Source organism: Ailuropoda melanoleuca, chromosome 14 (assembly GCF_002007445.2).
Source record: "Ailuropoda melanoleuca isolate Jingjing chromosome 14, ASM200744v2, whole genome shotgun sequence".
NCBI classification, from domain to species: Eukaryota; Metazoa; Chordata; class Mammalia; order Carnivora; family Ursidae; genus Ailuropoda; species Ailuropoda melanoleuca.
The window spans coordinates 20,787,143-20,807,438 of record NC_048231.1 but is presented as its reverse complement, the minus strand read 5'-3'; the positions used below and the strand labels follow the sequence as shown (position 1 = coordinate 20,807,438).

At 35.3% G+C, this 20,296-nt stretch overlaps 1 protein-coding gene across 9 annotated transcripts in view; it reads left to right on the top strand.

Annotated features, from left to right (window-relative positions):
* The window catches only part of CEP128 (centrosomal protein 128), a 396,639-nt gene that overhangs the window by 94,269 nt on the left and 282,074 nt on the right, over window positions 1-20,296 (top strand). For all 9 annotated transcript variants that reach the window (XM_034642093.1, XM_034642096.1, XM_034642091.1 and 6 more), the window contains one exon: window positions 1,820-1,971. In XM_034642093.1, coding sequence (XP_034497984.1) covers window positions 1,820-1,971 — 152 coding nt within the window. The remainder of the gene's footprint in view (window positions 1-1,819; window positions 1,972-20,296) is intronic.

Sequence of the window (20,296 nt, the reverse complement as noted above, 5' to 3'; positions counted from 1 at the left end):
TTTTTCTAAACATTTCATTATATGTGTATGTATGTGTGTGTAGGTATATATTTATATATATCTATATATTTTATGTGTCTAGATTATGAAACTTATCATATTGTTTCCACATTAAATATATGTTTCACAAATTATGTATATGTATTTATACATGTATTCATATGCATTAGTATCTCCATATTTTATATAATATATATTCCTGTTACTTTGTATATGCACTAATATCCTGAAATGTACGTCTGTATATTAAGATAGACACTCTAGAATATGTATGCATATGTGTGTGCATATAACATATATACCTATCTAAATATAAAATTTAAAAAATATATTTGTGAAATGAATAAATGATTTTACCCATAAGCAAATATGCTTATTTTCAAGTGGGAAACCTAGCAGGGCTGTGCAAAGTATGGCCCAAGGGACAAATCCAGACTTTTGTAAATAAGCTTTATTGGAATATAGCTATTTCCATTCATTTATTCACTGTTCAGGTTACTTTTGCAATGCAATGGCAGAGTTGAGTAATTGTGGCAGAGCTTATAAGGCTAAAATATTTACTATCTGACCCTTTACAGAAAATGTTTGGTAACTCCTGGTGTATAGGATAATTTCTAAGCTCCCTAGCAATGTGTAAACACCTTGCTGACTCTCCTTCTTCCTTCCCTCATATGTGGTAGCTATGTGGAAGTACTGTGTGCAGCTACCTGAGTATTAAATCCAGTATTGTACCTCTGTGCTTTATGCCTCTTCCTTTCTCTGAATTATCATCCCAACTCCCCATCTCCTTTGCTTGGTGAGATTCTGTATTCATTCTTTAAATCTAACTTAGTTTCTAATTCTTCCTGCCTGAGTTTTTCATCAAGATAGAGTTAATCACTCTATCCTTTGTACTATCTCTGTATGATAACTGTATCTGTAAAAATATCTGTATAGTATCTGTCATTGCTTTTATCATGCTATTAAAATACCTATGTATCTTCTTTCATCCATGTATATCCAAGATGTACAATTTTGAAACTTTGATATCTCTTAACTACAGATGTGTCCTATGAATGATGTATAAATTTAATTTGCTAGTGTTTCCTTCCTTTCCTTTTCTGGAAAGGAAACTACCAGAAAAACAGTTAAATTGATAATATATGTTCCAATTTTTGGCATCTTAGACTCAAGGACATATTTTATATATCTTGTTTCTATTCTTGGAGTATAAGGTCATTAAGAAAAGGTTTTGTGTTATTTATGTTTGAAGAAGATGGTATTAGAGTGTCCTGGATATCACAGACCAAGCATTTTGAATTAAATACTAAGTCTTTCTGTATTGTTCAGTGATATAATTTCGGATGGTAGTCTCCAGAATTAGTAAGATAGTTAGTGATCATACATAGAGATTTAACAGTATCATTTGTTTATTTTGCAAGGAAGAATTATTTTGTATGTCAACTTCAGTAACTTTCAGCTAATGTATAACTCAGTTGAAAATTCTTCCAGTATTTCTGTGTTAGAGTTCGGAGGTAGAGACGTAAGGAACGTTAAAGAAAAAATATGTAGGATTTTCCTGAACTCAGTTGTACCAGAACTCCGATAACATTTCAAGTTTTAGTATCAAAATGGAGTAATATTGGATAACACATCAGTGTATGTGTTTTAGAATATTGAGTGAGCCTTGAAACAATAGGCTGGCAAATTCTGAAATGTCTGTGTTAATAAGTGGGTTACGTTAGCTGGAATATTACAACATCGAGGCCTTATACCATTTGAAAGTACAATCTCCTGTGAATAAAGAACAACAATCAAGCTTTACATTTTCTCTTTCAAGGGGTTGAGCAGGAAAAAGAGAATCTGGAGAAGCAGATGTCAGATTTGAGGGTGCAGCTGAACTTCAGCGCGATGGCATCTGAGTTAGAGGAAGCGAAGCGGTGCATGGAGCGAAAAGACAAGGAGAAAGCGCAGTTTGCAGCCCAAATAGAGGTGACTTTGCTATTTTTAAGTTGTATACAAAGGACTTTGGTTTTGTTTCAGAGAATTGCTTAATGAAGTTTGAATAGAAATGTTGTGGTATTTTATTAACTCTAGTTTGAGCATACATAATGCGAAGTTATGTAGATGACTTATTCAGTTACACATAGAAATATCTACGGATTCATTTCTCTTTCATTTGAACCTTAAATCCAGGCACCTATTAAACTTGAAAATAGTTTTATGGTAGTGGCAATTGAGCCCTTCCTTCAGATAGAAGGGGCCTTTCTTTGAAGGAATGGAGAATTATCCTTTATTTGGGGGTGAAACTGGTAGAAGGCACAGCAAAAAAGGTACCATAAAGGTTTTTAAATCTCTCACTTCTCTACAGGAGGCAGAATTGGGGTAATTATCCCAAAATATTAAAAATCAAAAAAGAACTTCATAAAAAGGAAATGTCTTAATTCCAATAGAATTATGTATATTGTATCCAATATGGATGACACATTTGGAAATAGATATGTATCAGTCCTCTTCTATATCTGTTTTTATTAGTGGAGTTATATTCTAATTGTAAGAAGGTGACACATTTGAAGAGTTTTCTAAATTATAATGAAAGGTAGAAAATTGGTGTTAAAGATATTTAACTTTATATAATCCAAAGGAAATATTTAATATTACTGCAGTCTGAGTTTCTCTTTCATCTTGTCAGTGCATCAGTGGAAAATGTATTTTAGATTTGGATCAAGATTCAGATTGTAAAGATAATGAAATATTGACATAGTTTTTACAGAGCCCTCTACATATATAACAAATACTTATCAGAAGTATTATCAGAGCAATTGTAATTGTAGGACTTCTAAAGTTTGCTTCATGGGTATTAGTTATTTTAGCCCTTGGTCCTGCTGACAAAAGTGCTAAAATATTATTTTGCCAAAGTTAGGCATTAAAAAGTAAAAAAAAAACCTATGCTAATAAATATCAAAGGTAGAAAAATCGCTTCGCTAAGCTGTTTATAACCACATATTGGTCTGTCCGTCTTCCCTCCCTTCCTTTCCATTGTTTCATTTCATTTACCACTTGCAGAATCAATTGAAAAAAAACTCTCACATTCATAGGCATTTAAAAAATTACAATAACCTCTCGTTCAAAGAGTCTGGCTTTCCCCTTGTCCTAACAGTAGTTGTTTTACCTTTTCACCTGGGTTAGGAAAAGAGTTAGCGTTCTCTTGGGTTAGTTTGGATTGGTTGTATGGGCTTGGATGTGAAAGAAAGTTGGACAGAGAGGTTGAACATTTATTCATATATCAAATACTTCATGATTGTCTATTACATGCGAAGTCTGTTCTAGGTGGTGGTGACATGGCAGGGAACAAAAGCCAGGCAGATTTCCCTGTCTCTGTGCATGTGACATTCTAAAATTGATGCAGAAAGTTCTTTGAGTTTGTCTCAAGTCTAATTCAAGTCCCTTTTGGAGGATAAAATATTTTTTTCCCCAGTTGCCATTAAAAAGGTATTACAAAAAGATATTGTTTATTCTGGAAGAAGTTCCCATTAACCAGTTTTTTTCAGCCTGACTTTATAATTAATTAAATTTTCACCCATTGTTTTAGATTTTGTGATGCTTCTGATTATGGCTTATTTTTCATACCTTGTGAAGGCCCTTTGAATATCTCCAGGCTGTTCTCAAAATGATATCTGGTGCAGACTTTGTGAGGGTATCTGTCATGGATCACTCAGTGTGACTTCTGTTGGGTATTTGATTGAAATTTAATTGAAAAGCATTTAGTTTCTGCTTTATTTTTCAAAAATATTTGGTGTTGGGGCCACCTGGGTGCCTGTCAGTTAAGCATCCAGCTCTTGGTTTCTGCTCAGGAAATGATCTCAGGGTTGTGACATCAAGCCCTACGTTGGGCTCCGCGCTGGTCATGGAGCCTGCTTAAGATTCTCTCCCTCTGCCCTGCTTGCACTTGCTCTCTTAAAAAAAAAAAAAATTGGTGTTGGCCGTATACATTCTATGATGAAGATTAATCTTCTTTAGTTGCTTTTTGGAAACCAAATATAAATAAGAAAACATGTATAAAATGTGACTGTTGGTCAGGCCCCAAAACATTTGCTGTAATACTCTTTCTTGTGGTTTGTTCAGTCACTAATCTTTTTCTCTTTAATCTCAACTTCCTAACACCTTTCCTACAAAACCTTATACACAGTCTTGTCAACTCATTTTTTCTTAAACTTTCCTATTCATTTCCTTTTTTTTTTTTTTGTCTCTGTTCCCATTGTTCACTGTTTCTGTAATGTCCTCTTTTTTTTGGAAATCCTAAGCCTTTTCCTTCCTGAAGCCTTCTTCGATTGTACCAGCTACAGGTGATAATCCTTCCTTCTGTACCCCATCCTTTTACTCGTATCACTAATGCTCTTATGGCACCTTTGTCACACTGCCTTAAAGTATATAGATATATGTCTTTAAAATTTCAAAATGAGTTGAAATGAAGAAGATAGGGGACTGCGGAAGAAAGCTGCCCTGTCACTAAGACAAATCTGACCTCGATGTCCCCTCTTCGGTGAAGACCTCATGTTTCAAGGTCTTGTCCTCACATCTGGAAACTTGAATTTTCTGTGTCCTAGAATTAATGTGGCCAAGGAGACTGGTTCATACTAACAGTGAAACCCATCAGAGAGCAGTATATAAAAGAGTGCCAGCTCATTGATGTACCCTGTAGGGGCTCTATATGGATATTTAAACACTGTTCTATGCAGGGCACCAGTCTCCCAATTTCCTGTACCTAGGCTTTAGAAAGGTGAATTAGTAGGGGCGCCTGGGTAGCGCAGTTGTTAAGCGTCTGCCTTCGGTTCGGGGCGTGATCCCGGCGATCTGGGATAGAGCCCCACATCGGGCTCTTCCACTGGGAGCCTGCTTCCTCCTCTCCCACTGCCTCTGCTTGTGGTCCCTCTATCTCTGGCTGTCTCTCTGTCAAATAAATCAATAAAATCTTTAAAAAAAAAAAAAAAAGAAAGGTGAATTAGTAACCAAAAAGTTGCTTGGTGAATGCAATCAGGGAAAAATGATGTGTAAAGGACTGTTTGTTCCTGGCTATGGTAAGGCTCTCCCACCCTCTACCTCTCTTTAACAGAGTCCTTGTAATCAGGGATCTGTTTATTTCACTGAATTCTGTTTTTATTTCTGGAGTGTGTTGAACTGACTCCTTTTGTCTTTCTAACAATCTTCTCTGCTTCCACTCTGATGCTCAACCTTCTGTTTGCATTTTCTTTTGATATGTTGCTATGCACAGAATTTGCTCTAGGCCATTAACCTGTATGCATTGATGTTGTGATTCAAACTTATGGCATTCTGGAAGCCACTTATGAGTTAAATACATATATCCTTTTTCAAATCATAGATGAGTATGGGCTAAGAACAGGTCTTACCTCTGTATTTCTTTGTGCCCCTTGACGGTGTCTTACCCATATTAGGACTCAATTAGTATTTGTTGATTGAAATAGTGAATTGTAGAACACTTTTATGGTTATTTTTCAAATCTAACATTTGTTATCTGGTCATTCTTTAAAAGCACATTAATTTCTGGAAGAGTTGTCTGTCAGTATTCAAGGGCACCTTTGCTCTTTCTCACTAATTGCATTAGTTTTTGTTGATCCAGAGTATATATTTTAAGCAGTTGTTTTACACTGAAGAAAAACAGTGAAAATAGCTTGTAAAAAACCAGAATGAAAGCTGAGTTTGGGTTTGCATAATTTACCTTTCAAATTGTACCTAAAACCTTAAATCTGTATATGCATAGAAAATACTAAGTGCATTTTTTTCTTCTTCTAAACTTGAGTTGAACCTCATTAACCTTGATGGGCTATTTGTATTCATAAGAATTCCAAGTATCCTTGATCAATGATTCCCCCTGATTTAATCTCATCCTCCATCTTCCATCAACTTACTTTTCTTAAAGAAAAAAATTTGACTTTTAAATTCAACGAGGAACTTCAAAGAAAGAAAAAAAAAAAAACAAGGTGCGGTACATAATTTAGATTAAGTGTTGAAAGTGATAATTGAGTGACAACTGACATGATTATTCATTAGCAGAAACTTGGAACTGTAATGCCATAATTTACTTTTAAAAAGAAAGTAGTGGAAAACAGAAATGATAATCAATAATAACTTTTCTTTTTGATGATTAATACATTAGGAACAGAAGGAAGGTTGTTCCTTTTAACATGCTTTTAAGGTAAACTCTTGATTCTTGCATTACTTATATAAAGTTGGCTACTTTGTTATGTATTAATGCCCCCTTCAATACTACTTTAAAGCCCTTCTTAATTGCCCTGTCTATAATTTTCTATTGTTCTTTTTTATCTTAATAATTTCTTCCTTATCCCAGTGTTTGTTGTAAAATAAGGTACTGAGTACTAAGTAATTTTTAATATACAGACTATAAAGAAAACAAATATTGGCAGCAAGACTTTATAGACAGGCTAAAATTGTCAAACCTAGTGGAGATGATGAGGTCTGCCTCTGTTACTAACCAAATTAACTGACAGTGAAGCATATTGCTAAGTCCACAAATGTTCTATGCTCCACGTTCTTCATGAAGATGACTACTGGCAGAAATGCCCTACAAGTAAAAACTCCAAAACTAAGTAAACTTTTCCACTTCAGAGAAGATTTAGTTTAATTCTCAAATCTTTCATCTATATGGAAAAATCGGAGTTTTGAAGAAAGGCAGCTCTTCTGTTTTCTTTAACTCAGAGTTGCATGAGTATTTCCGTCAAGCCAGAAAGTAGAAGTGGACCAAATATTTTAAATTTTCCTTTAAGACATCACAGTATTTACTATTTAATAAGGTCAATAAAGAAATAATTTAGGAATAAAAGTGTCGATTTTCAAGTTCTTTATTTTTTGAAGTCATGATAATTTCTGCCTCATGTGTTTTATGTATAAATGGAATGTGTAGGCCTTTGTGTTTATCTCTGGGATTGTATGTGTGTGTGCATGCACATGTGCATGGACACGTGCAGGAAGTCGGGGTGTGAGGGAGAAACTTTCATTCCTCACAGAACAATGAAGTATTGATAACTTATGTTAATTATAGATAGATTTGATGTTAAAAGCAATTATAAAGATAACATGTACCTTTGGGAATAATTATTGAAGGACTTGCTTTGGAAAAATAGGTGATCCGTAACAAATGAGGTAATATTTTTTGCAGAATCTTAGTAATTGATAGCTGTTCATTTCTTGACCACTACAAATGGCGTTAAAGGGATATAAAGCCGACTTTATAATAAGCGTATTTTAATTGTTCATGCATTATTCCTGTAGTCTTTATAGTTACCTTTAGAGTGATTTTAGTTTGATAGCATTATCATTTTAAGTGGAGACTTAAATTGTGTTTTAGATGTTTGTTTTCAGGCAGCTTTCTACAAGGAGAAATAAGATTATACTCAGCCTTAAACAATGAAAACAGTGGGCCTGTTATACTCTTAAATGTTCGAATGGTATAAATTATCTTTGCAAAAAAAAGTTTTTAATAAGTAACACATGGCTAACATAAACAAAGGTCAGTGTTAGCAAGTTTTCTCAAATGTATTAAACACATTTAATTTCTAGTACTTGCATGAAGTCTGAGTTATGTGATATAGTACTTATTTGGGGGGAACCTATAATGGTGTTAGACTATAGTTTACTCTTCCTTAGCGAAGATTAACATATTAGGTAAACTTTTGGCGATTCTGATTAAAGAACTGTTTCTGCCTTTGTTAATGGTGGATTAGCTTGTGGCAGAACAAACTTCCTATTGAGAGAAACTAGAAAAGCTGGGTATGACATATATTTTTAAAAATATGTTTGAAGTTATCAGAGAGTTACCTGGATATAAGGACAGGAGGAGTCATGTATTCTGTTGAGGAGTGGAATGCAGAGTGATGGTCTGACACTTGGCACCACTTTTCCCCTGAAAAGTTTAAGTCACAGACTGAACAAAGCTTACAGTAGAACTTAGGCCCATTAAAGAAGAAGGGCCCTGCTAATCACTCCACACTTTCAGTTGGGATACCCAAAGGGCTAAACCCTAGAGTCTGGGTAAGCTGGAAATGCACTAACAGTCACAAACACTGTAACATAGCTTTGGCTCTGCTGTGTCGTTATCCGTCCCTACCCGAACTGCCCACCTAAACAAAAGTAGATCTTTCAAGGAGGAAAGCATTATCATCCAGAGCCCTCATATTATTTCTGTAATTTGTCATACAGTGTTTAGCATTTGATCAAAACTTAGCAGTCATATCAAGAAACAAAACCACATTACTGAAAAACAAGATATAAGTGAGAAATAGAAATAGGCATATAGACTGTCCAGATATTGGAGTTGACAGAAATCAGCTTTAAGACATTGGTTATTAATATGTTAAGAAATTAGATCATAAGGTAGTTAATTCTAGCAGAGAACAGGACACTATAAAAAGAATAGAAACCTGAGAACCAAAATATATAGTAACTGAAATTAAAAGCTGGATAGGTAGATAGCATTTAACCAAAAATTAGATATATATTTTTTTCTTATTTTTCTTATTCCTCTGAAGAATCTTATGAGGCTTCCATCCATATGTATGTTTAGGTTATATGATTTAACATGCGGTTTGGTTTTTGGTTTTATGATCTGTTTTTCTGTCTTCTGATTGGCAAAAAATTACCCAGTTTATTCTGTCTTTCATTCAATACATTTTGATTAAGAGTCTATTAGGTATTGAGTCTGGTGCTAGAATCTGAGGGTACACCAATGAAAGCAACATTCATTGTCCTCAGTGAAGACACAATCATTGAACTCACATTTAGCACTGAAGTTTCACTTCACTAGAAAAGCCAGGCCCCCTTCAACATGGATGGGCAGAATCATAGTGAGACTTAAAATGGGGACCAAGGGTTTGGGGAGTCTGAACCTTAGGAAGTGGGCATGAGGAGCACCCATCCCTACCGTGCCAAGATGGACCCCATCCTCCGAGGACAGAATGGTAAACGGAAAAGCAAAGAGTCATCAGAAGACAAAAAACAGCAGGAATATCTTCAAATAGAAGTTGGTATTTGGTGATTGAAAATCTGAACAATGGTTTTCTAGTTTTACAGGCTTATTATGCCACATTGTCCAGTTGTATTTGTTTATTCCTTCTACGTTACAAGAAACTGGGAAACACTCAAATGGGGGTTTAATGTGGGGAGGCAACCAACCATCTTCACAGCTGCCCTACCGGGCTTCGTGGAGAAAACAGTGCTGTATTGAGACTCTTCAGATTGCAAAGATAAGAAAACTTGAGCCATTGCTATTTTGGATTCATCATTAATCCATTGGTACAGTCATCTGTGACCACGGTGGTGGAGTCACGGGATTCTGCTGGCACTCTTTTTTTGTATGTGTGGATTTGAATTACTATTGAGTATCAATTGCTTTCAACCTGAAAAACTTCCTCGAATATTTCTTGTAAGGCTGGTTTACTAGCAATGCATTTTCTCATTTTTTGTTTATCTGAGTTTTCTTTATTGCACCTCATTTTAAAAAGATAGTTTTGCTGGATATAAGATTTTTAGTTGACTTTCTTTCAGCACTTTGAATATGCTAGCCCATTGGTTTTTGTTCTTGTTGCTCATGAGAAGTCAACTTTTGATCCTATTCCATTCCTCATTCATGGTGAGCCACTTTTCTTTTGCTGCTTTCCAGATTTTCTCATTGTTTTTGCCTTCAGTGTTTGACTGTCATGTGTTTGGGTGAGTGTTCTTTGTATTTATCCTACTTGTTCATCAAGCTTCTTGGATATATAGCTTAATGTTTTTCTTCAAATTTGGGAAGTTTTAGCCATTATTTTTTCTTAAATTTTTTGTTTGTTTCTTTTTCTCCATTCCATCTAGTATTTCTATTGCATATATATTAATATTCCACATTTCTTTGAGGGTTTGTTCATTTTTATTCTTTTTTTCTCTCTCTTCTTCAGATGATATAATCTGCATTGATTTATATTTAAGTTTTTGGATTTTGGGGGCACCTGGGTGACTCAGTTGGTTAAAATTTCAACTCAGTTTCAGCTCAGGTCATGATCTCAGGGTTGTGAGATCGAGCCCTGTCGGGTTCTCTGTTTATATAACTTTCCTCTTCTTCTCAGTAGAACCTCTGCATCACTGTACTGGAGCTGAGTTCAAGGACTATAGCCCGCTTCCCTCTGGGGTGATACTCCAGCTCTTCAGGTGTGGTGCTGAGTGGGGCTGGTAGTTCCTCAGCTGGCCACTTCTGTGTGGAACCTTCCCCGTATGAGAGAACTGGGGCAGGAGCAATCTGAGTCTACAATGCTTTCTGCCCTACAAGTGGGTGGGGGTGGGGTGGGGGAGGACTGGTTGGGAAAAGGGAACCTGAATCCTTTGGCTATGTCTATTTGGAATAGAGCTTCCACACATTCATTCACCTTGGGGATGATGGCCCCTCTATGGGTCTTTGATTCTAAATGAAGGGTGTTGTAAAATTACTAATCTACTTCATATGTTGAAAATTGAAGGATGCATATAGTAATCTCCAGGGTAACTACTAAAAGAAGAGTAATAGATATATAACTAATACAGAGCAAGAAAGTGAAACAGGTAAAGAATTACTTCCAGGGGCGCGTGGCTGGCTCCGTTAATAGAGCATATGACTCTTGATCTCAGGGTTGTGAGTTCAAGCTCCAGGTTTGGCGTAGAGCTTACTTAAAAATAAAACAAAACCAAACTAAAAAAACCTTCCAAAAGAAGTCATACTTGACTTACTGTGTACTTACTATGTACTTATATGACTGCAATATGACTTAAAACACTGGGTAAACAAAGATTTTTTACTAGGACACCAAAAGCATGAATCATAAATGAAACTAATTATAAATTGGACTTGAACAAAATTAAAAATTTCTTCCTTACACTTGGCTGCATTAGGAAAATGAAAAGAACAAGCCACACTGGGGTAAGATATTCACAGATCATATATGGAACAAAAGACTGGTATCATGGTTATATATATTCCTATATATTTAGTTCATTATAGCAGTGCCTGGTTGCTTTAACACTTGTAATAGTATAAGGGAAAATCATATTAGTGTCTCAATAGATAGAGATAAAGCATTTATGAAAGTTCAATATCCATTAATTAGGGAAACTTTTAGTAAAAAGGAAGAGAGGAAAACTTCCTGATACTGAAGAGTATCTACTAAAAACCTATAACACATGCTGTATTAATAGTGAAATACTGATTGGAAATGAAGCATTTATTCAACAGTGTAATAGGGCTAATAGTCCAGGCAGTAATTAAAGGAAAAAAAAAAAAGGTATCTGTTTGGAAAGGAATTAATAATTCTCTCTTTATTTCCAATTGATATTTTAAAAAATGCACACACTCTATAGGTAAATTATTAAAACTAACAAGTCGGGTATATACTTCAGCTAAGATAATAATTAAAACCAAATATCAAAATAAAATGAACTTTGGTCAGATCTAAACTAAAAACAAGCCCCTGAATCATGTTCAGTCACATTGTTTCCACAAAACACATGTCCTAGGTATTGATTTTTGAGAACAAATATAATTGTTTTCACTCTTAGGTAAAATTTATGCAATTTATTTTTTTAAAAGATTATATAATCGACATTAAGAACAAGAAAGGAGCTCTACCTATACATGCAAAGGAAAAGAAAAATCAAAAAGAATATCAAGTCATGTTGATATGAATCAGTGGTTGCCCTAGATTAGCAGTGGCACTTTCGGCAATGATGGAGATGTTTTATATCTGTGCTGTTCAGTATGTTAGTCATCTGTACTCATAGAGCACTTGAAACGAGGTCAGTGTGACTTTTGAATTTTAATTTTACTTAATTTAAATATAGGTGGAACTTAACAGGTGGGAATGTGATTGGATGGTATGAAATTGGATTAGGAGCCATGTTGTGAATTCCCATTGGTATAGAAAGCACACTGATTTTCCTTGATCTGAATATGATATGGCTATATGGTAGAAGTGTGGTGGTCCTGGATTTTATCAAGAGCTGATTAAAGAAACATCCCTCATAGCCAGCCCTTCCTTGAAAATCAACTGGAGTCAGGAAAGGGTTTATTATTTCTCTTTTTTTGTTGTTGTAGTAAAATGTACAAATCATAAAATTATCATCTTAACCATTTTTAAATGTACAGTTCAGTAGTATCAAATTTACATTATTGTGCAATCATCCATCCTCATCCCCGCTGAAACTCTGTATCTATTAAATAATAACTCCCACTCCCCATCCTAACCAACCTCCCCCCCACCAGTTTCTGTCAACCAGCATTATGACTATTATACTTTGTCTTTATGAGTTTGACCACTCTGAGTACCTCATATAAATGGAATTATATGCTTGGCTTACTTCACTTAACATAATGTCCTCAAAGTTCATCTACGTTGTAGCATATTGCAGAATTTCCTTCCTTTTCAAGGCTGAATAACATTCCATTCTATGTATATACCACATTTTGCTTATCTGTGCTTCTGGGTTGCTTCCACATTTTTGCTGTTGTGAATAATGCTATTATGAACATGAGTGTATAAATATCTCTTCGAGATCCTGCTTCCAGTTTTTTTTGGGTACATATCCAAAAGTAGTATTACTAGATCATGAGGTATTTCTGTATTTAATCTTTTGAGGCACCACCATACTTTTTTCCACAGCTCCCTACCATTTTATATTCCTACCAACAATGCACAAGTGTTCCAGTTTCTCCACATCCTCATCAGCACTTGTTGTTCTGTTTTTGTTGTTGTTTTTTGTTTTTTTTTTTGAATAGTAGCCATCCTATGGATGTGAGGTGGTATCTCAAGAGATTATTATTTTTGTTTGAAACAGTGTTTACTTTTAAAAAAGAAAATGGGGCTCTTTTATCTCATTTAGCCTTCCTTAGCCTTGATTTCTCTCAAGAAATCAAAATTGAGAAATCAAGAAAAGTAGATTTCTCTTAAGTGCACGGTGCTATTGTATCATGTAAGATAATGTGTCTGATCTGTTTCCAATAATCCATAATGCTCTATAATGATGTAGAGCAATAATATTAAGTATTAGGTTACATTTAAGTTCTGCTCTTCACTATATAGAATGTAATTAGAGATGACATTTCTTTAGTTGAACTATGTACTTTGTCTTGGTCCTCTCAGCTGCCACATCAACACTGGTAAGACACAGGTGTTTGTCTTATTGATACCTGCTTTATCCTATTGCATTTCATAGCAAATGTGTAATCAGAGGTTTTCCACCTCAATCAAAAGCAGTCCCAAATACCAATCTGCTTAAAGTAGAACAGCTTTATCCTATCTATATTCAAATTTTCTTCTCCCAAAGTGCCTACTTTAGTTAAACATCAGAGTTACAGAGTTAAAATTATCAGTCTAATTGAGTGTGAGAAAAACGAAAACACAAATGTACTTGAGATATGTGTGCCAGGGTCAGAATTTCCCCAGTGTGTTGCTGGGGCCTAGATGTTAATTATATGTCCTCTTGTGTAATAAGTTGAACACTCTGAAGAAATGTGTATTTAAAATGTTCCGTGTAGTGAACATCATGGCTAATGAAACAGAAGTTAATATTTTATTTCTTCACAAAGAGATGAATGTATTTAATTAATTGAACATTATTTTCTGTACTTTGCTTAAGCTTAGTATCATGTTTCATTAAAAAGTACAAGGAAACTATAGTTGTATGAAGCAGATATGTTCTCATAGGATTTGTGGAGAAATAATTATTTTTAATCACTGAGAAAGACCAAGGAACCTGTTATTTGGGATTAATATCCTTTTATGTGTCTCTGCTTCATTTGGTAAAAGGAAAATGATAACAGTATACGTAGTCAAATTAGAAGGATCGAGAAGACAGAAGGTTCTATTTGTAAAGGAAGAATTATTTGTGACGTTGTTTCTACTGTGGCCCCTGATATTTTATGTGGCGATCCCTAACTCATAAAAGGGTTTGAATTAGTTATTAAAAATTATTAGTATGTATTTCGCTTAAGAAAAATTGACTCACAGATTTTAAGTATATATTCTGTCTACCAATCATGACTTTAAAAAGTTTTAAATAGTAAGATCCCAATGAGTGATGGCCTAATTTAGCTTCCTGTAGCTATATTTCCGGGCTACCATACTTGTTTTGATTGGTTTGAATTCTTTTATTCAGAGACTTCCCTTAGTTCTCCTGACTTTGGAAAATTGATTAGTTGTCCTCTCACTATCAGTTCATAAAACACCTAAATTATACAAAAATGAATGAGTTTATCAAGACATGCAAGAATGTGTCAGGCTAATTTCCCAATAGAGGTGAGTGGGGCTTGGCTTAATTGAGAAGCCAAGAATTTCAGGTGAAATCCTATCAAATCTGTTCTTTTCTTTACACAGTAAAAGCAAAACTTTATAACATCATTTAGGGGTTAGTGTGGGAAATAGAACTGCTCTAGGTATTTTATGCAATAGTTGTTTATAATAATACTGGCAGATGTGGCATTGGTTAGTCTTCTAAGAAGGGATAGTGCAAAGGGAGACATTCACTATTGAACAAAATAAATTATATCACTAAGACCTTGCTGGCCAGTAACAAAAAGCCAAATTAGCAAGGATATTGTCTATCTCATTTACACATTCTGATTCTCCCTATATTGAGTCTAATTTGCTCCCCTCCCCCAACCTAGCTTAAGGGAGTCTGAACATTGAGTTTTGTAGCTTCTATGGAATAGGAGAGTATATTAGAAGGAGGTGGAGATAGATGGGGGCTGACTGCTGTCGATCAGGTCATAAACCATAGTGCCAATAATCAGGTTTTCTTTCAGCTGAGAAACATGGCCTTGCCTTGTTTTTTTCATAGCCCTTGAGCATAGCCTTGTGTCCATAGTTGGCACTCTGCGAATGCTGGTTGAATTCATGTTAATCCTAATGTCACATATACAAATACCTATCCACACATTAGTAATGTTATATTCAATGTGTAGTTTGGTTTTTTTAAAGATTTATTTATTTATTTGAGAGAGGGAGAGAGAGCGAGTGAGTGTGGGGTGGAGGGGCAGAGGGGAGAGAGGATCTTAAGCAGACTCTGGGCTGAGCACAGAGCTCAACATGGGGCTCGATCTCATGACCCCGAGATTGCCACCTGAGCCAAAACTAAGAGTCAGACACTTAACCCACTGTACCACCTAGGTGCCCTTCAATGTGTAATTTCTTTGCAGGTTTTTGTTTTTAAAGCTTTCTGTACATTTTAGGTTAGTTAAAACTAAATCATCTACACATGCAATTAACTGGTCACATGGAACCTAAAATGTTCCAACATGCTGGAAAAGAGTTTAATTACAATAAATACAAAAAATATAAATAAAATTTAAATTTTTTTTTCTGTGCTTAAATCAGCCCTTTCTCACTGAGATATTTGCATTTCATTTTGGATACAATATCCCTATTCAGTCAGTGTTTTCATCTTGTGTCTGCTTTAAGGAAGTCATATTTGGGACTAGAATTAGTTTTATCTCTGTTCACAGAGTCAGTATTAAGATAATTGAATTCTGTTTTAAACGGTGTTCTACTTGAGACTTGTTTGTTATTTATTAACTTTAATGTCACCGTTTTTGTCCTTATGAAGAATTAAGCTTTAAATTTGCCTATACTTTAAATATCATTTTTGTTTCAGTGTATCATTTTGGTAAGGCAGTTGCTACTTTTTACTGTGCCGGGTTTCTAGAAACTGTATTGTGAAACAGATCGTTCTATTGTGGTTTGTGTGTGTTTATATGAGAAATTTTATAATTAAGAATGGTGTTTCCAACCAAGGAGACTTGGGAACCAGGACATTTATGCTTAAAATGAACTTGTCATCAACGCCAAGATATAAAAACTCTTAATCTTTATAATAATTAAAATTTGAACTTTTTTGATTTTTGATAAAGTGAGTATAATACAAACACATAATTTTACAGTATATATGTTTACTCTCGTGTACTAAAAAGCATGTGATGTGTGCCTCTGTGTATCTATAACCGTTGTACCATGTATGTGATGTATCTAAAACTCAAAGGCTAGCAATTATAAAAATTAAAAGAAAAATTTGCAGTAATTTTTTTGTCCTAGATTTAGAAGAGGCTTTTATCAAACTGTTTGGGAAAGTTGAACAATTAACTTTTTCTCTCCACTAATTTTTCATTTGTAAATAGAGCCTTTACAAATGACTGTATTTCCATTTGGCTTGCCCCTAATTTGGGATCATTCTTTTTCAAATATTACAGAATCAAGTTATTTTGAGTTCTTACAAAAGACTTTTTGGGAGAGGTGTCTAGTTGATCAGATTCTCCTGTTAATCTTTTCCTTCTTCCCCATTCCACTCAACCACATTTCCCCTGCCAACACCAACTTTATGAGCACTTTGATCATGAAAGAAGGCACCAAAGGGAAACAGCGGACAGGAGTGCTGTGCACACTCTTGCCCCTAGTGGTGTTGGTTGTTGTTTGAATTCTGAGATTGGCTGGCATAGGCATTCATTTTCTCTCTGGCTATGTTTCTGCCTCTTTCTTCCCCCTGCCTCCCTTTTTTTGCTCTTTGTCTTTATTACTTTCACTAGCAATGGGGAATTATCTTCTTTTTGTTCCCTTAGCCACCACCTAATGGTGTTAGCTCAGGGCTCTTTTCTTTCTGACAAAGAATCATTGTTAGAAAACATTAAATAAAGATGAGGACAGATGAAGACACTGAAGAATGAAATGTAAGTATAGATAAGGTAGCATAAATTGGAAAGAGAAGCAGAATTTGAAATACAGAAGAAAAAATTTCTCATACGCATCATTTATTATAAATAACTGTTCTATGTCTGTTTGCCTAACTATGCCGTATGGCTCTCTGTAGCGGTAGAATGTAGAACCATGCCGTCTTATTCATTTTTGTGTCTCAGCAGCTTGGTTATTGCTGAGTGCAGTCAATGTTTATTAGATTGAATGGAAACATACCTATATTTTCTTCAGAAAGACTGAGACTGACAAGTGTTTTTTTTTCTTCCCCCCCCCCAGTCTCTTGAATGCCATAGATGGTTCTTATCTATTATAAGCCAGCTCTATTGAATTTGATTGCTGAAATTGAATTCAGATGAGAAAAAAATTGGTTCTTAGAGTCCATTTCTGCTTTAAAAGGATAATCTTCAGTTATTTTTAATGTTGCTATAGTATTTTAATATCCTAGTGTTAGCATAATGTCCTTTGGTGATTAATCTTTCTCAAGCACGTATCTGATCATGTTATTCCCTTGCTGAAAAACTTTTGAAAGCTTAACCTTAATTACAGCATTCCCCCAATCTGGTTTCTGACCTTACTTTTTAATCTCTTTTTAGCCCTCTTGAACTGTTTTTTACTCTTCACGTACAGCCCTGTTGGCCCAGGCTGCGGCTCTTACGCATGCTACAGTTGGTCTTAAATGCCTGTCCTTTATCAGTGACCCAATCTTTTCTCTTCTTCACACTTGAGTTTACTCATAGTCTCCTTATTTTATGTGTCTTTCTTTATGAGTTCTTGCTGATCAGAGTAGTTTCTCTTGAATTTACTAACTTAAATCCTGTTTCTACTAGCTAATATTGATGGTTACTTCCCTTCTGCTCGATCTTATTTGTCCCAGTCAGTATTTCTCATACAATACTTTCCTCAGTGCCTAGCCAGTGTCTTGAACATAGAAGGGGATAACTAGTCTATGCCTCATTGTGTTATAACCAAGTCAATTCTATTCTGTGATTTTTTCTTCTCTCAGTTTTAAAAGTGCTCCAGAAACATCCATGCATCAGAGATTATATAATTCCTATTTAGAATTTCCTCCTATCTCAGGAAAGAACATGGTAACTTATTTAATTATTTAAGAGGTTGTTTAGCTAGTATCCAAGTCAGTAATAAAGTGAAGTGTAATCAATATTAGTTTGAATGTTAGGGACCTGTGGCTGGTTCTTTCTCTGCTGTAAACTACTTCCCTTACCTTGGATTGATTACTTTATCTCCTTGTTTTTATGTTTATTATTATTTTTTTAAGATTTTATTTATGCATTTGACAGAGAGACAGCCAGTGAGAGAGGGAACACAAGCAGGGGGAGTGGAAGAGGAAGAGGCAGGCTCCCAGCATAGGAGCTTGATATGGGGCTCGATCCCAGAACGCAGGGATCACACCCTGAGCCGAAGGCAGACGCTTAAAGACTGAGCCACCCAGGCGCCCCTTGTTTTTATGTTTAAATGATAAGATGTAGTTCATGGTACCTAGACCTCAATTTCCTCATCTTTAAAATATAGGCATTGGATTACCTCTTTAATTTTTTTTTTAAGATTTTATTTATTTATTTGAGAGAGACAAAGCATGCACAAGCAGAGGGAAGGGACAGAGGGAGACAGAGAAGCAGACTCCCACTGAGCAGGGAGCCCAAAGCAGGGCTTGATCCCAGGACCCTGGGACCATGACCTGAGCTGAAGGCAGACACTTAACTGCTTAACCAACTGAGCCACCAGGCGCCTACGTCTCAAATTTTGATGTTGTTTCTAGTTAGTAATAAACCCTTGCCGTTGTTGAGTTCCTAAAATATGCCAATCAGTCTTCCAGATGTTTAATTGATTTTGTGTAGGTCATCATTCTACTGATATGTAGCTGTTATTGAGTCCTCTTTATAAATTTAGTTGCCTTGGCTCACAGATGGTAAGCACTTCTCCTAAGGTCATAAAGTGACAGAACTGGAATTTGATCTCAAGTCTGTGACTCGTGTTCTTTCCATGATATGCTACTGTTTCCCTGGGATGTTGTTTTTGAGTCATTAAAGTGTAGCTATTTTCTCATTACCCTTACAAGTCTCACACAAAGTACATAATACCGTAGATGAAAATGTTTATTTAAAATAAATATTACTCCAAGTACCTTGGCTTATTTGGGGTGAAGTTTTCATTTTTAAATATTCCCTAAGGTGCCCAATTCTTTGTATGCATTGACTATCAAATAAAAGTAGAGGAGAAATTGTGTTATATTTTAGTGATATCAGTGAACAAATAATCATTGTTGTCATCTACACAGTAGTCTACTTTTTGTGTTTTAATGGAAACTGTTTCAGTGTAGGCTTAGTAATTCTTCATGAATATGAGAAGTAGGAAGAAGGCAGGTAGGAAGATTCTCATATACTAGACGAAACTGGTTTCCTTATTCTGTAAATTTACTCCATTATTCTCCTCCCTAGTCCAGTTTTTCCACTTCTGTAATTTCAAGTTGGCAAATATTTTTTTTTGTAATCCACATATGTGAAATTATGATCTTAGATGTGTGAACAGTTAAAGCTAGAATTTATGGTGGATCCCATCCACACTACTTTTAAAAAATAGAATATCCCTTTTTCATTTTCTATTTTCATTTTAATGCCTTATTCATATGCCTTATTCAAATGAGTAGGCTGTCTGTAGTTATAATTTGAATGCAACCACTGCAGTAATTAAAAAGGGAGCCATGGGTAGCCAAAGCCAATCAATTTTAAAGGAAGAGAGTTCTTTTCTACCATCTTCTAAATGCATTGTTATAATGTATTCTTTAATACATTCTTTTCCTTTCTGTCTATTCTTTCGCCATTTTACTACTGGGAAGAAAGGAGTTAACATAGTAGACCAGAGACCATTTCCTTAGGTCTGCTTCCAAAATAGGCCCTTGTTTGGCATCTGGGAACTTTAATGATAATCAAGTAAGAAACTTTCCTTAAATGATAAGATGTAGCTCATGGTGCCTAGACCTTTTGTACAAAGAATGTGGTTTCTCCTGAACACCTGCTTTCCTTCTGGGAGTCTGGATTTTGGTACATACTAGGCTGACAGTAGTTGAGTGACTAGCTTCTAATTAAAACTTTGGGCACTGAGTCTCTAATGAGTTTCCCGGGTAGGCAGTACCTCACACATGTTGTCAGAATTCACTGCTCGAAGAATTGAGCACACCCTGTGTGACTACAGGGAGAGGACTCCTGGAAGCTTGTGCCCAGGTTCCCCTGGACTATGCCCCATATTCTCTTCACTTTGCTGATTTTGCCTTATATCTTTTCAGTCTAGTAAATCTTAGCATAAGTATGACTATATGCTGAATCCAGTGAATTCTTCTAGCTATCGGCAACCCTGAGACCGTCAACACAACTACTCATTAACATTTTTTCCCACCTGAAGAAAGAGATAAAAGAGAAATGTGTTAAGTTTTAGATTGAGTTGGAGCTTTTATAAACCTTTGGTAAGGTGCTGTGAAAGGGATCAGAACATACCACCCCAAAATGTGCCACTCTGGCACATTGATTATT